Source organism: Tamandua tetradactyla, chromosome 13 (genome assembly GCF_023851605.1).
Source record: "Tamandua tetradactyla isolate mTamTet1 chromosome 13, mTamTet1.pri, whole genome shotgun sequence".
NCBI classification, from domain to species: domain Eukaryota; kingdom Metazoa; phylum Chordata; class Mammalia; order Pilosa; family Myrmecophagidae; genus Tamandua; species Tamandua tetradactyla.
The window spans coordinates 68,725,952-68,742,394 of NC_135339.1; the positions used below are offsets into that span (position 1 = coordinate 68,725,952).

Genomic DNA, 16,443 nt, shown 5'->3' on the forward strand with positions numbered 1-16,443 from the left:
CACTTCAGAAACTCTCGTATGATTCAGCAGTTATACAAGTTGTTTTTGTTGATTGAATGGATGAATTAAAGAATTAATTTTAAAATGCCTTATTTTTCATGGGTTGAGGACCCTCGCCTATCCTAAAGCAAGAGTTCTGTGGCAGCTATTTTCCCCACTGCTCTGGATCCTTTTCTCTTCACTCTCAGGGTCTTGGCTATGCTCTCCACAGGTAGGGATGAGGGGAAGGTATAGTGAAAGAGACCAAGACTAGCAATATGCACAAAACAGGATTTAATCAGGACTCATGAGTCCCTGCTGGTAACTTTCTATGTACCCATGAGGAAACAGCTGTACCTTGATCAAATGAGGCGATTGGCTGTGTCTAGTATATGCAGAGCAGAAAATCTGTGCTCAAGAAATGAGAATTATTTCTACTTCCTGTCCACCTCAAGAAGTCTGTGCATCTATGATTCAGCAAAGTAATTTTCATGGATTGAATCTTTTTTTTTTTTTTAAGGCTGTTTGATGGGGGTCACATTTCATTCTTTTTTTTCCATGTGAGTATCTGATTATTGCAGTACCATTTATTGAAACTTTTTTGAGGGGGAAGTGCATGGGCCAGAAATTGAACCCTGCATGGCCTGTGAGAATTCTACCATTGAATACCCTTGCACCCCACGCTGACATCTGAAACTCTGGACTCATGCTGTGTTACTTTCTGCCTCTGCTTTCCATGAGAGGATGGCAGCTCCATATATAATGCCTCTGAAATTATGCAGACTGGGCCAATATAATATGCTTAATAAACAATTCTGGCTTGCTTTCATTTTGTTTCCAGAAACTGCCTTCTACGTATTACACTAAAAGAATATATCTACATATACACAGAGTGCACAGAACTGCGAGTTCACTAAAAAGTTTTGCCTACAAGTATTCATGGTGAGTTGGTTACTTGTCCCCTAAAATTACACAGAGCTAAGACCCAGGTCAGTGCTGATGCCCAAGGAAGAGGAATAGTGTGGAGAACATGGAAGGAAAGGAAGTGCAGATGAAATCTACTTAAGCCTGTTAACAAAAGTGCAGTAACTCTTATTTGCCTCTCTTCTTGTCACTTTCTGGCTATCAGGAAACTCTAGAATTAGCAGATAATCTATTCCTAGAGGGTTTAGAGGAAGTGGAATCCAGAGTGTCCTTGAACCAACGACACCAGATGAAGAGTGTATTAGGGGTCACCTACTCACTTGATGGTGAGATCTAGGAGAAGTTGGGCTGCTTTTGGGCTGTGGGTCTGGTGTGCTGGTGATTAGCTCTGGCCTTTGCCTTAGTTGTTTGCTTAGACTACAGTTTAATTGGAACCCAAGTGTCCTGATTTGTTTCTTCTAGCTATTGTCCTGCAGGTCAGATTTTGCCCACCTGCCAAACCTCAGTCCCTCGGTGGGGTTTTATTCAGAATAGACTGATACTGATTACTAAGGACACTTAGGCCTACCAGGATTATGGCCATTGGTCTAACTTCAAGTATAACCACTGATTGGAATCTTGAGGTGACCTCCACAGCTCAGGAACTGGCCTAAACAAATCCAAGTTTTATGCCTCTTAGGGTACTGTATTGAAGAGTGAATATCGGCTGCAAGAAGCAGTCACTCTGCTGGCTCAGTCTTGCCCCACTAGTTCTTTTCAGCCTTGGTTTCCTCTTCCTCCCTATTTAAATTGCTCAGCAGCCAATTCATTTTTTCCCCTGTTTGCAATAATAATATGGGCTCATATCAGTTGAAAAAAGACATTAAAACCTGGTCAAATGTGCACATATATGATAGCTCCACAAGGCTTCGAGTTAAAGCAGGAAACTTACAACTCTATGGGCAAAAGTGGGGAAGGTCTTGTTCTGCAATGAGGCTGCTGAAGAGAAACCTCATGCAGGAGCACGTAAACTGCACCAAGGAATCCTACCTCAATCCATCCTATATACATGGCTTATATGTACCACTCCTGGAGCTGTATGAGCTGCTGGGTTTCATATTACTTAGAGATGGTATTTGGAAAATACTTTCTCTATATCCACTTGTTTACTGAAGTTAGTAGCAAATATCAGTCATTTCCTCCGGGAGAGCTTAGATGGCTAACTTTCCTGTGTACTACATCAAATAAGGTCAAAAGGAATAAGTCTTTATTTGTGTAACTCCACAGCAAGGGCTGAGACAGGATTTGGCATTCACTTTCCAAAGAATGTAACTCTTTTCTTTGTGTAAACTCTTTACAGCAACTATAGTTAGAGCAGAGAAACGCCTGGCCATGCAACAGTCTTGTTTTGAATCATCTCATATTTTTGGTTCATATGTAGGTTTACCTGTGGTTTGCTCTGTAAGGGGTGTAGTAGAGTAGAAAGAGGGATGTGTCCATTAGGGGTTCTGGGTTCAAATTCTGACTTTACTACTTTACAGGCTATATGACCTTGAACAATTCACTTAAACTTTCCAGACTGAGGCTTCCTCATTATTAAATGAATGTACCTACCTTAAAGTATTTGCAAAGTTTTAAATAATTTATTCTTCCCAACAGAGCAAATGTATCATACATCACTGCCTTTTTTCCCTCTGTTCTACATATGCCAAGACCATTTACACCCCCCTGTTCCACAGCCCCAACTCCCATTTAATACGTTTGCATAAATTCAGGGTCCAAAAAGAAGAAAAAGTATTTTTGGCTTATTTGGAAATACATCGAGCAATTGAGCATGATATGCTAGGCAGACCAAATTTCTAATGGGAAATCTGATCTCATGTTAATCATTTCCTTTGTGCTTGTTAGTTTAGCAATCCACCATAAATCAATAAATAGATGAGTAAATAAACAAATAAAAGCCTCTTACACCCACCCTCCCTTCCTGGATGTCCAGAAGATTTGCTCCCATAAATCCCCAGAGACATTTATTCTAGCCCAACCAGGAGAGCAGCTCTGCAGAGCAAGAAGGAAAAATGGTATATTTTCTGGGCAGGCTTCCAGACAGAAACTCGGCCAAGCATGCTACTAAGGACAATCCATGCCTGCCTTGGTCGTGAGCTATCTGAAATGCCACTGAAGGGTTCAGAGAACAATCCATGTCTCACTGGGCAACTTTCTGTCATTTAATCAGCACAAGAGTGGGCTCTGATATAGAATGGGCCTGGTGGTATTTCTAAGCTTCCTGAGCCACAGGCCTGTCTGGATTTTAGTCCTGACCCTGTCCTTTGAGTCAGTCCAACTTGTGGTTAATATACATCTACCAACTATAAAGTTGGGTCTGAATCATCATTCATTTTTCAGGAAGAAATATAGCACAGCAAGAAAAGCAAGTGTTTGGGTATCATATACAGCAGCTACTCTGTGAGTCACTTTGCTTCTCTGAGCTCCAGTTTCATGAATGCAAAAGAGACTCATTCCTACTTCAGGAATTCATGAGGGTTAAATGAATGATAGATGTGCAGGGTCTGGCATATAAAGGAGGTTCAAAAATTGTAGCTGCTTTATTTTTTTTTATGATTAATCTATTCTCCATCCACAACTTTAGCTTCTTTCACATCTTTCATTTTCATGTAACTCTGAAATTTTGGCTTGGGAATTAAAATCCTCTTACCTGCCTTTTGCCCTTTGGGCATCGTATTCTTAGATACGCTCACTGGTGTTTGGACCTGGACTTTCCACTATAAATTCTGACTTGCCTACATCTTTGGTTTTAAGTGTTGTCTCTGCGCTCTAGCCTTGACTGATGAGAACCTCCTGCCGCAGATATTCTGCAAGGATGGGCCACATTAATCCCAGTCTATATGTGAGTATGTGAGCATGTAAGATATTTGCAAGCTGGGGAACATACTGGTGCTATTACTAAGTAAGATTGGTGTTGTTGTGGCTGGAATATGGCAGGGAAAGTGAGCAGCTGCATCGTCCAACAGCCTTCATATATTCTCCCCCAGGAATAACTCTTCTGCCCCCATCCCATATTTGATGTTGACCTTGATTACTGAAGAATAACAAAATCTTTCAGACAACTTTGAGTTCAGATATTCAGCATTCAGTCCAAGCAATGGCTCAGAACCCAATACTAGGACATGCTTCTGTATGTTTGTGACCACATAACTAACTAACTTCATTACTTATTCCTATGTTTGCATGTTTACCTTTATGTGTATGTGCATACATCTGTAATATGTATATATGTATCCATATTTACAATTTACTCTGTAAAGTTTTCTTAAGCATGTATATAAGATATGTTCTACATATGTGTATTTATACATTTATAATAATATGGTTAACATAATTGTAACAAAATTATACCTCCTAAAAATTTTAAACATTTGAAACTTAATGAATTAAATTGTAGGTACCATAATACCAAAATATTTTCATTTCAATATGAGTTTTAACCATATTACAGGCAAAAAACACCACCCTTTTATCTAGAAAAGCTATTTTGAATTTATGAAGGGAATTTAGATATATGCTGTATAATTGTTAACTTTATATCTCATAAACTTTCATGGTATATAAAATGTAATATTTATAATAAATATATGATTAATGCCATAAGGAAATATAATATATTGGATTTAATTTGCAACATAATACATTTCTTATCAAAAAGCAATTTTCTCTGACCATATGACTAGTATATGTTAATCGCAGAAAATTTTTGAAAATATACAAATGATAAAGAAGGAAGTTAAAGCCACCCACAATTTTACCACTTAGAAGTAACCTGCATTCCCATTTTCCTGTCTTTTTCTGTTTGTCCCTGTTTATTTTCCCTATAAATTATTATCACATCATGTAAAGTCTTAAATTCTGCTTTCTTTAGATTATATGAGAATTTTTTCAAAGCATTAACTATTCTTCAGAAAAAATAGTTTTAATGCAAGCATCTTATTTTATTAAATGATATATATTAGGATATACTGTTAATAATTTTATTATAAATACTGTTTATAGACTTTTTATGCACTTATGTTACTAAAATTAATATAGACAGGATTTTATGATTATATAATATATAGAATGGTACTATAATAGTTTTCTTTCTTCACATTATTAATAAAGTATTTTTAATATAACCAAATGGCTTGACCTTATCTATAAATACATCAAAACCTTATGTTTTAATTTTCTTAGAAAACTTTAGAAATGTATTTTTCCTGCTATCTTCTTTTTAAACTAAGTTTTGACTTCCATTGAACATCTCCTGGGACAAATTCATGATTCTGAAAATTAATTGCTGGAGTTGGTGGGAATTGAGTTATGTTCTAAATCTACCAAAGTGAGTTGGGCTGCTGGTCCACAGCAAAAGGCCTCAGGAGAGACGATAATGATATTAATGAGGGTCGGTACTAATTTCTTTTAAAAAAAGCATTTTTATTGAGATATCTTCAATATCCAAAGTATATAACCAATGGCTCAAAATATCATCACATAGTTGTGTATTCATTATCATGATCATTTTTAAAACATCTGCATCAACACCAGCAAAAGAAACAAAAAGGAAAAAAAAACATACCTTACCCTACCTCTTACCCCTCCTCTCACTGACCACTAGGATTGCAAACTACCCATAGTTCTGATTTCTTATTTTCTCTCTCTGCTGTCAAATCTTCTACCAATAAATCCACATTACTTCTAAACTATGACCTGAATGAATTACCATAAATTCTTCTTTCATGCTTTTTTTCTTAAAATATTAATTTCTTCCAAGGGGTTGATATGTTAGGAAAGAATTTGAGCAAAATGCAAATTTTGTATATAATATATTTTGGTGTTTGCTTATGCATGATTTTGTCCATGAGACACACTAGGTGAAAAACAGAAAACTATCCCCAGCTTATCCCAGCTGTGTAAAAATAAACAAATACACACACATACATACACACTTCTTAAACACCTTCCAGCTACCTCTTGCATTCTGAGCCATACCCATCTACATTTGGTGTTACAACTTTCTGTCTAGTTTCAGACGATGCTCATCTTACTTCACAGTAACTCACAAGCTTGAACCCTATCCTACACTCACTTTCACAAGCAAACTTCAGGTTTTCCTCAAGGTAAAGTGCCTTATTTTATTTCTTAACCATTTAACATGGGTAAACTGTGCTAGCATTTTTATTAGTATTTTTTTAATGTGTCATTGACAGTTTTTGAGTGTTATACTCTAATCCTATTTTTATTTAATCTCTATGGGTTTTATTGAATGATTTTTGCCTATAAAACCTAAAATTGTTTTAAGATTGACTTTGGATAAGTTGGGTAATGTGAGTTATATTTAAATGACTGGTTCCTTTTCAGCCTTTATTAGATCTTGGAGAGGTTTTCCCTTAGCATCTAGGTACTTTTACTTCCGGGCACCAACTCCATTCTCTCACACCTCCACCACCACCCAGTCACTCTGTTCCTCACTATGTTTTATTGTTACATTTCATATCTGAAATGTCTTCCATATATTGATAGCATTTTATACACTATTTTAAATTATATTATTTATTTTTCCTATTAGAATATATGCCTCATGATGGCAGATATTTTATTTGAGCTGTTCAGAATTGTATTATCACCACCCAAAACAGTGTGTGCCGTATGTGGTTTAATAAATATCTGTATTCTGTAAACCCTCCTTTTCCTGTGCTTAATACAAAAATTCTGTAATAGCTCTATCCTTGCATGTTCATCTGGAATTATTTTGGGATTCCCCCCACTATGAAAATTCCACTAATATGTATTTAATCCTGAAGTAAAGAAATTACATGATGATTCAAAAACAAAATGTAGATCTTTTTTTCCCTATGCTACTTTCTAGCTAGTTTTGTTTTTCTCCTAAACTACAATTATTTCACTTAAATTAATGTCTAAGAATAGCTGCCTGAATACAGCAGCTTAACTGGTAACAAAGAAGAAGGGCAAGCACGTGTTGATTCTTGACAAACAACAATTGAAAATGTAATTAGAGGTGCCAGCTGGGCAAGGAAATGTCAGACCCGAGAAGTCACCTCAAGATCGCTGCTAAATAAAATGGACTTGCTCACAACACTAAGCTGAAAATCCAAGTTAGCTTTCAGCAAACATTTATCTAGTGCCCCCTAATGGCAATGACCAGTGCTTGAGGCTGAAAAGATTGAAAAGAAAAATAAAATAAAGATCCTCTCCTAAATGAGTGTAGAATTTGGTGAGTAAGGCATTAAGTGCCACACATAAACATAATGCCAAGCTCTAAATAAATGTCATTGAAAGGGAAATGGGTGAAAATGTTACACAGAAAGGGGTACCTACTATTTAATTACTGTGTTTGAGTTAGGAGAGATTGGTTGTATTTGAGCTGATGCGGATGCTGGTGTCAATCTCCTGCTTGTGGGTTTTCAAATTCATTCCCTCCTCTTCACTGCTTGGCTCTGGACTACAGGGAACTACACTTCCCAGGCTCCACCACCCACAAGCTTGTGCCTGGGTTTGGCTAGTAGGGAGTATTGGCCTATGGTGGGACGAGAACCAGGGAGAAACCCAGCTACTTTTCCCCTCTCCTCCACTTGGGTAGCATTGCTGGCAGTGCCCATGGCTCCAGTTCCTACCGGATAGGTCCTCCATGGCTTCAGCTTCAACCTGGCAATGCTGGCTCCCAGGCTTCAGTAATTCCTGGGTCCCTCCAGCCCAGGGAAGGAAGAAGCTTCCTATTGATGCTAATCTTGAGCGTGCCTTACCTTCCCCTATTTGGCATCTCAGCTCTTCCATTACCTAAGCAACAGATTCCCTGTATTAAATCCACTCGGTTTGAAATCTCTAGGAATGGCTTCCATTTGTCTGAGCCCTGACTGACATAGGAGATAAACTGCTCTGAGGGGAAGAGCACCAAAGGCTTTGACCTGGGAAACAATGAAGGATCAGAGGGTTTAGCCTATGGTAAAGGAAAGTTTAAAGGCACCAGAAAAAACAACAGGAATTCTCATGCATGTTGATACTCTGTGCTAATGAGGTAACACCTTCTGAGCCTCACATGTCTTGGGGAAGGCTAAAGAAGGTTCTGTGGATTGCACAAGAGATTCAGCCAAACATAAGACAGAATGGTGCCCAAGAAGAGATGACAACTTATGTAGGCCAGCCACAAGGCTGACAAGACTTGGATCCAGTCCACCTCTTTATTTTCTACCAACTCCAAATAAGCTACTGAGACTTTGGAGAGTGACTCACCGACTCAGAATAAGAGTTGGAAGAGTTCTTCAATATCATCCAGTCTTCTTTCTCCAAATTATATGTGTGAGGACCATTCAGCTTTTGTATGTGAAAGTGATTTGCTCAAGGTCACACAGGTGGCAGAGCTTGAAGGAGAATCCACTTTCCTGATTGCAAATCCAAAGCTGCTTTTACTCTATCATGCGAGGGTTTAATTACTCCCAAGTTTCAGTTCATTAGGCACAAGTTTGGTCCTTCGTAACCACAGAGCTTTGAATAAATTTAAATGGTTTGTCCCCCAAAAACGATTTCTAATTTTGTCATAATAACCGGCACGCCAAGTATCCCAAAGTAACCATTTTGGAGTGATCTTTAAACAGAATACAATAATTTCATACTGCAATAGACAGTGTATAGCCTACTGAAATACAGGTAGAATTCAGCTATATACAGTCTACACTTTTAGAAAAAGCCTTGAGCTTGTGTTGTTTGCTATATTTTCAGAAAATGAGCCTTCAAGAAATCCAAAATATATACCACTTCTGTATAGAGACTGAACTCCAAAGTTTGGGATAAAATAAACATCTCGAGGCAAAGACTTTAGAGACATTATCTGTTTAATAAATATGATTGTAAAAGCAATAAACAAGAGCAATTATACATTACACTACATAGTATTTAACAAAAAAAATACATCAAAAAAGTCATTTTAAAATTAGAAGTAGTTCCAATACTATAAGAAAACTTTCATTTTTTTTTTTAAATCGGCTTCCTATAAAAATAAGCTGGCAAATGAGGGATTGGGAGATTTCAATGCTCAGTTGGAATCCTGGAAAACACAGAACAGCTGCCACACACCCTATCACTCTCAAAGTTGCTGAATGGAACTTCTGAATAAAAGGCAAAGCAAACCTCGGCACTTTGGACACTGAATCCAATTAGAAAAATGTTGATTGGGGAGTTGAGGGTAGAGCATGTGCAGTTTGCCTTCTAGGATTGGGAAAACTTTGCAATATGGTATTTTTAGTTGCCCTGACTCTTACCCTCTACATACATCCTTCCCCACCCACTTCTCTGATCTTCAGCCCACCAACTCCTCACTGTGTTGACCCCTGCTATTAGTGAGTAGGTAGGCACTTGGGTCCTTCCCATTTGTGGTTCTCACTACTGTCTTCTCCCTGGGATTGAGCTAGAATGGCCTACTACAGTGTTCTCAAACTATAATGAGCATCAGTCTCATCTGGAGCACTTGTTAAACCAGATGGCCAGGCCGCAAAACAGAGTTTCTGACACACAGTAGGTTTGGGATGGGACTGAGAATCTGCATTTCTAACAAGTCTCAGGTGATGCTAATATTGCTATCTGGGAACCACACTTTGAGACTACTGGCCTAGGTCAGAAGAACAGTGAGGTCCTGTCCGATCAGTATCTTGACTTATTAATTTCTTACAGGTGGGGAAGGAAATTTACGGAGAGGCACCTGAAGACACTGGAGATGCTGAAGGTATAATTGGTCATCTCTGGCCACTTTCCAAAATGCTGAGCATCTCATGTCTACCTCTATTTTTAACTGGAACTTATAAGCCCATATTTCCTATATCTTTTAACATATCCATTCATTTCCTCAACAAATAATTTTTAAAATAATTACTCTATGCAAGGCACTGTGCTATAATAAGTGTGTTATGCCCTTTTTCGCAATTTTCCAGATAAGTTTATTTGAACTGCAACTCTGAGGGCTCCCTGCGCTTTTCTTGAGTGAGCCCCTTTTGGTTTCCATATTGTCATCCAGTTTAAATTTGGGAGGTTCCAATGAAGAGGATCAATGAGGTTGTTTCCTGTGGGTTAGGAAGCCTGGCAGGCTAGGGAGCAACTGAGTTCTACAAATAGGTGGATGCCCTGGGCATAATCCATTTCCCAGGTTCATGCCGGCATCCTTGACCATTCAACCTTCAGCTTGATTAACTTCTGACAGCAGTGCTGCTGCTCTTCCCCTGCCTGAGCTACCTGAGGGCAGTGGTGGTCAGGATCTTTAGGGCACCTCTGTGATTTTCAGGCCCCTCTATTATGCCCTGTTATTGGCCTGGGAACACAGCCAAGAAGGGACTGAGCTCTCTGAGTGGTTTGGCAGAAGTGCCCTCTCCTATACTTTAGAGAGGGTTCTGGCCTTGCCTAAGCTACAAGACTGAAGGGCATTGCTGGGCACCTTTTGTTTCCTCTGGAACCTTCTGTCATGATCACCCTAGGAAAACTGGGATTGCATCATAATTTGAGCCAACTGGCTTTCTCATAGTCCACTAACTTCTCTCCTTTATACTTACTTCTCCTTTATAGACACTACGATCATGGAGATCAGAGAGCATGTGTGTGAAATGACTGGAACCACCCTAAATCATCAAAATCTCATCTCTATGTAGGGCAAGGACTCCTTATATTTTCTCAGACTTCTTGACACTCATAACCAGTAAATCTATTAACCTGCTTTTCCTTCTGTTTAAATCAGTTTTATTTCACAAATATTTTTACTCTCTTGTATTGCAAGAGGGGAAATACTGGGTAACAGTGACCATCACAGAAGGAAATTGCCCTGCAACACAGCAACATGTTCAAGACATTTCTTGCAAGAATGGAATTTCTGATAAAAGTTATGAGAATATCACTACTCATTTGCATGCTTTTGTTCCCAATGTACAGATCCAGGTTTAATTACTTTGTGTGGATCAACGCTTTCACACAACTTTTAGGTTTTCGGGTGGGACAAAGCAAGGATGTTTACAAGAGGCAGCTCCTAGAGGATGAGACAAGGGGTACATAAAATTGAACTCTGCTGGGCAGGATGCAGGTTGGTCAGCGTGTATGGAAGTTGACAGAGAAATCACAAACTAGGTTGAGGGTAGGGGAGCCACAGGGATGACACAGGCTAGGCCAGTAATAAGAAATGTCAGGGTTAATGTTCAGAATCTAGCAACATGCCCGGGAAGAAGAGAAGGAGCAATTCCTTGGGAATTGGAAGGAAGAGATTCAAAGACATCAACAGATCATGACCAGACATGGAGGGCAAACAAATGGAAAGGCAAGATCATGGGTAATGGGATTCCATTTTTTACAGAAGATAGTCAGGAGGAGGGAAAGCTGCAAAGGGAAGCAGTCACGGTAGGAAGAAATGAGCAGTAAACTACTCATTTCACATGACATTCTTGCCTTCCTGCCTTCTTCTTTCCTTCTTTCTCTGATCTACCTGCGTACATGGACTTCTACCTCGCTTCTTTTATTCTGTGGCTGCACAGATGGGGGAAGCAGCCTTGCAACCATCGCTGACCAACAGAGCTGACAAAGACAACTCAGATGGGAAAACGACAATAAGGAAATTGGAACAAAGAAACAGCTCAGGGTTTCAAACTCCTGTGCACATCTTTTGTGTGTCATGAAATGGACAGGGGCAGCTAATCCACCCATCAGCCTTTAGTGCTAAAATAGAAGTTAAATCTAGAGCCAAGAATATTTCCAAAAATACATGCAGATTTCCTTGGCCTATAGTGTTATGAATTTTCTACAAACACGACCGATCAGAAAAAAGAGAGAGAAGAAGAAAAGGGGGAGGGGAGTGTTTTCCATTAAAATAGAGCACCTGTACACTGCCCCTCCAAACATGTTCTCAAGTTATTGTCCACATGCACAGGCTTAAAGCTAAAAACCCTTGTTTTCTGTGTCTGAAGAATTAAAAAGTCCCGATGCAGTGAGTGTTTGCTTTTGTTTTTTTGTGGGTGTTTTTTTATTTTGATTGTTTTTATTTTATTTTATTATTATTATATTTTTTTACTGGCGTCCTCCATTCAAACATTTACATAGGTAGGGATTTCTTTTGTGCTTTGATTCTCAGCAACTATGGAAATACTTCCTGGCAAAATAGGAAACAGAACAACAAAGGAAAGAGAAAAAACAAAGTTAGTGGTCATGAAGGATGATGCACTTGACAAGAGCGAAATTCTTTCCTGATCAGCAGGTCGCCTGTAGCCTTTGGGGGTTTTCCTTAAATTGCAAACTGTGCCCCAGCAGATCCCCTTTTTGGCGTTGAAGGTGGAGTGACGTGTCTTGCTCTTTGCAATCGGAGAGATGAGTCACCAGGTTGAGTAGAAGGGGAGGGAGGGGAGGGTAAAGCTACTCTCCTAAGAGAAAACGTGTAACACTTACTCATTTAATGACACTGGAAATGGAAAAGTGTCAGAGACTTTGCAATGGGCTGCAAGATGTTCCTGGCGAAGGAGGGATTGCTACTTTAATAAAGTAAACAGCTGCTGTGCTCCTTCCCCGGTGGAAATGGGATTGAAAACCAAATGACCCAAAAAAACACTCTTAGAGGCTTTAGAAGAGAATAGACAGGGTGAACGCTTCTCTGGACTTGAAGACAGAAAAGGCTTTTCCTTTTTAACCCAGAGCAATTACTCGTTTATCACCTCGTCCTCCAAATAAAAGAAAAAGCAGTGAAAATCAGACAGCCTGTGGTTGTCGTTATCGCCTACCATACGAGCCAGTCATTGCATTTAAATTTCCCCTTAAAACAGCCACAGACTTTTCACCTATCCATTTAAAGCAAGGGTTATGTATCCATTCAGGTACTCAGTTTTTCCAAAAAACAGATTTACAAATCTCATGTAAGCGTCTTCTAGGTGGACTGGCATCGTCACATCAGAGTGAAGCATGGATGGTTATATTTAAATTTATCTATCATAGTCAGCAATGCAGGGTCTAAGTGAGAACAATTATAGCTTCAACTCCTGATGCCAACAGACAGGAGGAACCAGGGAGAGAAATCGGTCAGTAATGGTAGCTCCAAGGATTTGCTTAATTTCAATTTCATACTCTCCCTACCTAACTGCTGGATTCCCATGCCTATTTACAGGCAGGGAGTGAGTTCTACTAAGATAGGATGAAGTGCACTTTTAGACTTCTGCTAAGAGACAGGCAAAAAAGAAGAAAAAAAAAACTGCCAATCTAATCAGTAATAGTCCGACTCTCCAATGGTCTCTCTAGGAATGTCTCAACTCCCTGGATGTTCTACAAACTTTATGCCTCTTGTCCTCAAAATCTCATATTTCATGTTTCCAGGACATTTTCTAGATTACTGCTGGATTAAAAAAAAAAGTCGGAGGGTAATGAGGCTGGCCACCACTCGCATACTGCCACTCCTCTTAGTGTCCTGCTGCAGGTTGTTGTCCTGAGAACTTTCTGGCATTGCACACCTTACCCTCATCTCCTTACAGTCCTCCACCACCCCCTGCCCCTGAGGACACTCCTCATATACTATCAGAGCAAATGCTTTGCTTTTCCCGTGAACATTTGAAGCCCAATATTTTAGCAAGGGGTTTTGCAAAATGGGGAATAAACTAGTGAGAGAAAAAAAAAAAAAACTAGAAAGGAGCAAGAAGGCTTTTTTTTTTTTTTTCATTCTAGTGGACGAAAGCAGGGAAAGAGGCATCTTAGCTGTTTCTCTCAGGGGTGTTAGAGCAGAAGAGAGTGGTTACATGAAGCCAGAAAGGAGTTAGAGAGAGATTCAGCCAGTGACTACCCAGGCTGAATGGCTGATGCCTACGGGAATCATTTACCTATGAGATGTGATTCCACCTTCTCATCTCTAAGCTGGCCAGGCCGCCTTAGTTCAGTCTGAGGGATATTGGGCCTGCTTTCAGTGTGACTGACTGGACTGATCATCTCTTGTTCTTTCTCATTCTGCATCTGGGCATAAACATTAATCCCCGGGATCTTCCTAAAACATTAACAGAAAGCATCACTGCTCTGCCCAGGCGATGCGCATCACTGCGACGCAGCCTTCTGGACCTGTCGGGGAGAGGGGAGGGGGAGGGGCGGCGGGGACCGAGGGACACGCACCTTTTGAACTTGTAGATGACGAACACAGCCAGCCCCACAAACACCACTGAGAGCAGCATCAGCATGGCGGATCCGCTGTGGGTTGGCGTGAGGTCCACCAGTGGGGCTAGGGCAGAAAACAAGGCATGGTCATGAGTGAAGACTGGCAGGTGAGACTCCATGAAGAGGCTCGCATTGTTCATTCAATGGGCACGGTGTGTCACGAAAGCCTCAGGGGCCGTATACCATGGCACACGTCACACAGCAGACACGTGTCCATGGGGGGGCTTGTCCCGGCCCCAGAATGCTCCAACTGGCCTGTTTAGGCATACCGTGGGATGATAAAAGCACAGGCCCTGGAGGCAGGCTGCTGGGATGTGTGCCCTGGTCTAGTACTTGCGGGTTGTGTGGGCAGTGTTCCTTAAAGCGACGAAATGAGAAAAATAGGAGCACATACTTCATTGGATTGTTGTGAGGATTTAAAGCAGTAATGCACGTAAAACACTGAGAACAATGCCACACGTGTACTAAGTCCTCTATAGCTATTAGTTTTCATTGCTGCTGCGGCTGCTCCTATAATTATTTACACATATTTATATATATATATATTTTTGGTATGCTGTATGTGGGGGTCCTATTTTATTCTTTTCCCATGTGAGTATCCTGTTATTGCAACACGATTTGTTGAATTTTTTGTTTGACTTTTTTGTTGTTGGTTTCTTTGTTTGGGAAGTGCATGGGCCAGGAATCGAACCCGGGTCTCCCACATGGCAGGCAAGAATTCTAACACTGAGCTACCCTCACACACCGTTATTTATATTTACTATTATTGAATGTTCCTATACCCTAAAGTCAAATTTTTCCAATAACCAATGCAGATTATCAGTAACCAATGGAAACAGCATTAGGAATTTTCCATGCCATATCTCTCCTGCTCCAGCAAGTCATCATGTGAAAAAAAGAACTGGAGTGGGGGAGCTTGTTTGCTCTTTCACACCCAGGGACCAGCCAACTACCTGTACACTCTACAAGAGTGGCCACGCCGATGCTGGGGGAGGGGTGTGCATTCCGGTATCGCCTCTAACACCACCATCCTACAGCCCTGACAGCCAGGCCAGGAGGCCGCAGTGAGTTCTCCTCTGGGACCAAACAGATGCTTCTGCATTCAAAAAAGAGTCGCCTTCCCTGAGCACCTCCTTGGAGTGCATCTCTGGAGAAGGGCCCTCTCTACCTCCAAACCTGCCCCCATATCAGAGTCAAACTTGTACTTGTAATGATTTTGTTTGCAATTAATTTCTGCTATCTTGAAAACTGGCATTTTGCAAACAGAGCATCGCTCAAGCATGAAAGACAACCCACGTGTATCCCAGAAAAGCCTGAATGCTGACCTTTACCTTCTTTCAATTTAAGCGAAGTCTGATACCCAGAAATGTGGGTGACCTTTAAGCACCATTTTCTAGTGGCTTTTCTCTGTTGAGAGCTGAGAGGGCAGCGTTCTGGTTACCCAGATATAAAAGACCACGAATAAATGACTGTGCTACTAATGATCTCTGACAAGACTCACAACTGCTTCTGGGTGGCTTTGGGGGGATGACGTTCCACTTACTCAGGAACCACGAAAACATATTCCACCTTACCCCATAGTGAAAGATAAAAACAAAAACAGATCAAGTCTTCTTTCTCATAAAATAGGCTATGTCATTTTAGCTGGAAAGGTTTTTGGAAGGTGAGAATTCTAGAAGCCCTTCCACGCAGGCAACGTCAGTGCTGTAAAGCAGGAGTGTGCAAGGTTGCGTGCAGGGAGACCCCTGCAGTTCCCCTGAATTTGCTTTCAGTTTGAAATTAGAAAATAAACGTCTCTTTCATTTGCTTAGGCAAACACAGTACCATCAGCAAAGGCGTCCAGCACTACTCCAGAACTCACATGGAAATTTGGAGGCTATCTTCAGAAAAGGAGAACGCCTCCCATTTGTCACGGGCATATTGCATTTGATTTTCACTAATGCATGGCAGGGGCTCTGCTCTCCATCGAACAGATAAGAACAATGAAGTTCTGATTGGCTCATGGCATCCTGAAGACTTGGAGCCAGGAAATGAAAGAACTAAGGCTTGGGCACAAGTCATCTGATACATCTGCACGTACACACCTGCACACATATATTTTCTATATACTCAATCCTGGGCTAATTTCAGTGGGAGATATAAGAACATTTAAAAGATATTTCTGAGGATGAGTATTAGGGCTAAGACTATAGCACACACACAAAAAAAGAAAACTAACAAGTGTCACAAGTTACAATATTCAGTTTTAAAAGGAACATTTAGAATTGTGGATTATGTACTCCTAAAGTTGTATTATATGAATATATATGCATGTGTGTGTATATCATATATAAGTGTAGAAAGAATGGAGAA

The 16,443-nt window shown here is 40.2% G+C and overlaps 1 protein-coding gene across 4 annotated transcripts in view; it reads right to left on the bottom strand.

Moving 5' to 3' along the window:
* Positions 1-8,780: 8,780 nt before the first annotated feature.
* Positions 8,781-16,443, bottom strand: part of SORCS1 (sortilin related VPS10 domain containing receptor 1) — a 536,703-nt gene continuing 529,040 nt past the window's right edge. Inside the window, exons 25-27 of one of the 4 annotated variants that reach the window (XM_077125968.1) lie at positions 14,050-14,155; positions 13,767-13,927; positions 8,781-9,053 (exon numbers count right to left, since the gene is read on the bottom strand). In XM_077125968.1, coding sequence (XP_076982083.1) covers positions 8,974-9,053; positions 13,767-13,927; positions 14,050-14,155 — 347 coding nt within the window. In that variant the 3' untranslated portion in view covers positions 8,781-8,973. Of the gene's footprint in view, positions 12,062-12,105; positions 12,330-13,766; positions 13,928-14,049; positions 14,156-16,443 lie in introns of those variants that run through there. The other 3 variants (XM_077125969.1, XM_077125967.1, XM_077125970.1) reach the window with 3 other exon arrangements.